We start from the raw sequence: 5,351 nt of genomic DNA, 5'->3' as shown, positions 1-5,351 counted from the left end.
GGTCCTTTTTGTTTCGGTGTCTTGTCCCCTAGTACGCACGTGTTTATACTGGTCTCGCTCGGTCTCTTGTCTGACTTACGTCTTCTAGATGTCCTAAAAAACGAAAACCCAATATTACGCCGTGGTCGGACGTCGAGTTTCGGATCCCTATAACGATTGTTAATACAGTGTGCGGGTGTTCTGTCTCTGTGTAGTGCGGAATTGTAACGGGTTCCCCACTCTTGCTGTGGTACGGTGTGCGATCTTGGTTCGGGTGTTTCCGGTTCTTGGCACTACGATGTGGTTGTCCTTGCGTGTGTCCGTGGTGTCCTGGGTGCGGTTGGTTCTCATGCTTGGTCACGTTTGAGTCCTAACGTCCCTCATCCTCGCTGGCTGGTGAGTTCGTTCGTAGGTTAGCGATTTCATCATCGCGTCGAAGCCGGTCATCTCGGTCGGCCCATGGTCGTTCTAGTGCTTCATATGCGATGCGGTCCTGTAGTAGTTCGAGACCAACTTCTTCCATAGAGCGCTCCAAGTCTTCTTGAGTGGGGGGTGCTCGTTTGCGCTTGCGGTAGGTTGCGGTTGATGCTTCTGACAGGGTCCCACTGAGTGATGAGAACGGGGTCATAGATATTCGCTCTTCTTCATCTGGGAAGTAGACGAGTTGGAGTACTGCATGTCCTCGACGAACTCGGTCTCCTCTTTTTACGCTTATGTTGCGCAACAGGAACATTTCCTCCTCCCAGGTAACCTTGGTTCTCCATGTCTTCCGGAGATCTAGTTTCTCCGCCTGCGCAAAGGTCAGGTTGGTGAGCACAGGTTGTACTCGCGAGACTGGGTGTCGGTAGGTTCGGCGGAACAGAAACAAGAGCTGCTCGTACCAGATCTGCTCCTGTCGTCTGTTGCCATACTGGATGACCTTCGGGTGGTTGACAAATGTCATCCCAATTTTGTCTACAAGTGATGGCTCTGGTGTTGTCTCCTTTTTGCTTTCTTCGGCTAATTCAATGGGTTCCGTATAGGCCTTGAGCTTATGCGTTTCCGAGAAATGCATTTCCGGGATGTGCTCCTCTTCAGGTGCGCTGGCAGCTGCCACAGCTGGCATGTCATGGATTGGCAGCTGGGTTTCGGGTGCTGCAAGATACATTCCATAGCTGTTGCCTCCGTCTTCAGAGGTGATTCCAAGGTACGTTCCTTCATGTGTCTCCTCTGTCCACAACTGTCCCTGCTTCTGCCATGGTCGTCCTAAAATTCCTGGGGAGGTGAGACCTTCGACAACGAGTAAGTCCATTTCCATGAATACAGTTCCGAATAGAACCCCGGTCCTCCAAGTTCCTATGCACCTGAGATGGTCTCCAGTGGCATTCGCAATGTATGGATATGTCAGGGGTGCGTTGTTGACTCCCCCGAGGTACTTCCATATATCATCTCGTATACAATTCACTTGCGCGCCTGTATCGAGCAGGAACATGACTGTCTTGCCTTTGATGTGGATCGGGATCTTGATCAAAGGGTGGAGTCCTGGTTTCCTTTTGCTACTGTTGGAATGCTAGTTTTTGGCCGGACTACCGATATCGATGCAGCAGTGGGCAGCAGTGGATCTAGCTCGCGGGTGAACAGTGATAGGTTGGCGTCCGTGTACGGGATAATTTTGACGATGGCGTGTCCATAACATCCCCCTCCTCTGGTAAGCAACTTGGCGTCACGCAGCAGGAAGATTCGGTGATCAAGTCCTTCTACACTGTTCGCAAACTCCACAGTTGTATCACTCATGATGGTACACGATCCTACCCGGACTGGCGGTGTGTCTGGGGTTTCCTTCTGAAGGACGCTTCGGATGGTGTGGTATGAGGTGCGTTCTGCCCGCTCTTCTTCCTCGATACGGTTACGGTAGTTCATGAATGATAGTGCGCGGTCCAGGCTATCGTCGCCGCTGTGGGGGTCTTCTTCGTTGTCGTCATCGTCACTGTTCTCACTGTCCTCGGGATGAGGTTCTTCCTGGCTGCTCATGTCTTCTTCGTCCGGGCTAGTCTCTGGGTGCTCCTCTTCTTCTCCTGGGGTATCTTCTTCGGCTTCAGAAGGGACCTCCTCAATTCGTCCAAAGATTTCCATGTCGTCAGCTGGGATAGTGGATGTGATAGCATGTTCAGGGGTCCACTCTTGTACGATGGCAGAGTAAACTCCAGGCATAGACAGAGTATCGGGCGAGGACAGTACTAGAAGCTCATACTTCTGGTAACCTGCCTTGTTTGGGAAGGTGAGGTATGTTCCATCGTCTCGTTCCTCAATTCCAATCTTGTGAGCCTTCTGCCAGGGCCTTCCCAGTAGTCCATCAAATGGTGGGTTTTCTGCTACGTAGGCATTGATCGGTGTTTTGACAAATCCAAACTGGATGGGTACGTTTTCAATGAGTCCGAGCAGCCTTCCTGATCCTCCGTTCGCGTCGTTCATTGAGATGGCTTCATTCGTGTTAATTGGCCGACGAATGATGTTCTTGCATACCTTCTCACTGATGATGTTCAACTGGGAACCCGTGTCGACAATGAACGAGACTGGTTTGTGGTTACACTCGACTTCTACACGGATGAGGGCTCCGGTGTGAGCAGTGACTAGGTTTGTGGCTGGTAGCTGTACAAACTCTGCCTTCCGGACTTTCAGGATGTCCTGGAGTCGTCCTGCAACATCTTTCGAGACGCCTACCACTTCGCGTACGGTCATGCTTAGTGTAGAGTCAAGGATCTTGTTCAGGATGGTGTCAGAACTCACCTCCTTGCTCAGCTGAGACAGGCGAGGCGGCGGCTTGATACGCTCCAACTGCTGTTGTTGTGGTTGCTTCAGGGTCATCTGTGGTTGGGGTTGAGGCTGAGACTGGACCCGTGACTGAGGAGGTGACTGTCTTGCTCGGTGGGTCTGGGTCCGGTCTTCTACCATCTCAATATCATTGTTTGGGTTGAACGTGGGCTGCTGTGTTTCAACAGGGGTGAGCCGTTGCATGGGGAATCGAGTGGGTCCTTGGATGGCTGGCTGCAGATTTCTTGGTTGGTCCTTTTGCTTGGTTTTATCCATCTGCGGAGTCTTGACTCCATCAAATGCCTGCCTTCGGTAGCTTCTGGTCTCACGCTGAGACCGTTCGACTGGGTAGACCATGACATCTGCGGTTTCTTCTTCCTCTTCTTCTCCATCTTCTTCAGCCTGTAGAAGCGGTTCCTCGTCCTCAGGATTGATACGTCCACCATACGAGATGAAGTGAACTCCTGGGATCATGCGACGGATTGCTTGTACCCATGTCTCATCCTGATTGCGTCGAATGGGTGACCCATCACTGCGGATGTATCGTCCGCGATAATCCCTCATGACATGACCCTTCTTCATAAAGTCGGCCATGGAAGGGCACTCACGGAACATGTGACCAGCCTCTCCGCATCCAAAGCAGTTACTGTTCATTGGCGGTGGGGGGTTCTGTCGGTAACGATCTTGCTGAAATCGTCCAGGATCTGGCCGGAGAATGTGTGGCGGTGAGTCTCTTGGTGGGTCCCGTCTTGGTGCTGGCTTTGGTGCTAAGACTGGCTTTGGGAGGCACTGTTCTGCAAATGGTCGAAGCTGGCAGACCTTTAGATACAGGAAACCATACTGTGGGTCATCGAGTGACAGCTGCTGCATCTTGTCTACCATCTGGGTAAACTCCTGGTCCTCATCGTATTTCTGCTTGGTAGCCTTCTTGCCTCGTGGCTCAGGTGTCTTTGGGTGGTCCTGGGTTCGGGGCTCCTCCTGTCTTGGCGGGAGAAGTTCTTCAGTGTCGCTTTCATCGGTATCTTCTTCAAAGAGTCTTTTCCATGACTCTTCTTTTCGGCGCGTCTTCTTTCCTTGGAGGAGGGCTCGGTTGCGGGCCTCCTGTTTGTCATCAAAGTCATCCTCGGTGTCTTCTTCGGACCAATCTTCTGTCCCTAGTCGTTCCGTGTCAAACCTGTCAACACCAAGGAGCGCCTCAGCAGCATTCCTGATATTATCTGGGTTGAACGGCTCGGACATGTCATGGTGTGGGTCTTCCAAAAGTAGGCGGGCTTCCAGTCTTCTTCTGAAAGACGATGGTAGGCCTGTCCACATGAAATATGCGTAATCGGTGTCTGAGAGCTTTTTCTGGCCCAGCAACCAGCCGGCAATGCGGATGAACCTTCTGAGGTACCTACGCCACTGACGTAGCTCGAGGATAGCTTCCTTTCTGGTCCGGGCAGTAAAGGCCTGCAGGTCACGGATGCGGAAGCGCTTTGATTCCAGGTCCGCATTCCAGTAGATTCTGATGTTGGCTTTGAGCTGGGCCCAATCGTTCTGACGGTAGGCGGCAAAACCTTCAATGGTTTCACGGACCACCTTGCTGCAATAGTCGACTACAGTCTCACATCTTTCCTGTTCAGTCAGGCTATGACGCATGGCGAGTCGTTCAAACCTACGGAGGAAGACCTCAACATCCGCTGGGTCTCCCTTGAAGATCCTTGGGGCGAGCTTGGTTCCTTCTACGGGCATGTCCATGACTGACCGGGACGATCCAAATCCAGTGAAGTCGCTGTTGGTGAATGGCGGGCTTGACGGTGGGGATCCGTGGTAGTGAGTTGACATTCTTGATGGGCCTTGATGGGGAAAGACGTAATCCAATATGAGGGTATGTGGGTGTCAGTGGGAGCTTGATCAGGTGGCTGTGGGTAGGATCCTGATTGTATTCGGGGTGCACTGCTCGTGATTTGATCTTCGACCCCCCTCGCGGTGGGCTCCACTGGTTTTGTTGATGTCGTGCTCGTCGGGGTTTGATAGTAGGCAGCGGTTTTCGATGTAGGTCGAGAAAACCAGAAATTTGTTTTGTGTGGAGGGGTTGTGGCCTGTGTGTATCAAATTCCTACGCTATAATTGCACCTGCCGCAAAGCGTGTGGGTTTTCCTTCTTTTCCGACAGAGGCTTTGCCGAGTTCGGATGGATGGTGGTTTGTAGTTTCACCAAGGAATAAACACCAAAACCTTTCTCTGATCAACTGTCCACTAACACGCGAATACGTAGGGATGTGTGAGTGTGTGTGCGGGTGAGGTAGGATGGGGTGACGGGAATGCAAGTGAGGTGAAAATGTGAAATGGGGCCTAGAAACTGAGGGCTTTTGGTTAGTACGTTGACGTTTGGATGTGCTTACCCTGTGGAGCACTAGTGGCTTGTCCTGGCTTATCTTGACTGGAGGACCTTCGTAGTCCCGTATACTTGTTTAGTGGGAGGATTCTCGTGATCCTATGACTTCTTCGGCTGGAGGACACTCGTGGTCCTTAGAACTTCCTGGGTACGGCTCGGCGGCTTCGGAGGACCTTCGTGGTCCTGTAACTTGCTGTGACAGGAGG

At 52.0% G+C, this 5,351-nt stretch overlaps 2 protein-coding genes across 2 annotated transcripts; both read right to left on the bottom strand.

Annotated features, from left to right (window-relative positions):
• Positions 1–349: 349 nt before the first annotated feature.
• TRAVEDRAFT_25090 (uncharacterized protein) lies at positions 350–2,091 on the bottom strand (the record flags this gene model as incomplete). The annotated part of the gene is made up of 2 exons (XM_008047515.1): positions 350–1,480; positions 1,549–2,091. 2 exons carry the CDS (start codon positions 2,089–2,091, stop codon positions 350–352), a joined length of 1,674 nt encoding a protein of 557 aa, XP_008045706.1.
• A 141-nt stretch (positions 2,092–2,232) lies between these two features.
• TRAVEDRAFT_137454 (uncharacterized protein) lies at positions 2,233–4,593 on the bottom strand (the record flags this gene model as incomplete). Its single annotated transcript, XM_008047514.1, has 1 exon — positions 2,233–4,593. A coding segment is annotated over one exon (2,361 nt), but the record flags the coding sequence as incomplete, so codon positions are not given.
• Positions 4,594–5,351: the final 758 nt, after the last annotated feature.

The sequence above is a fragment of the Trametes versicolor genome (assembly GCF_000271585.1).
Source record: "Trametes versicolor FP-101664 SS1 unplaced genomic scaffold TRAVEscaffold_25, whole genome shotgun sequence".
In the NCBI taxonomy this organism is placed as follows: domain Eukaryota; kingdom Fungi; phylum Basidiomycota; class Agaricomycetes; order Polyporales; family Polyporaceae; genus Trametes; species Trametes versicolor.
The sequence above is the reverse complement of the archived record's forward strand: the minus strand, read 5'-3'. Positions and strand labels throughout refer to the sequence as shown.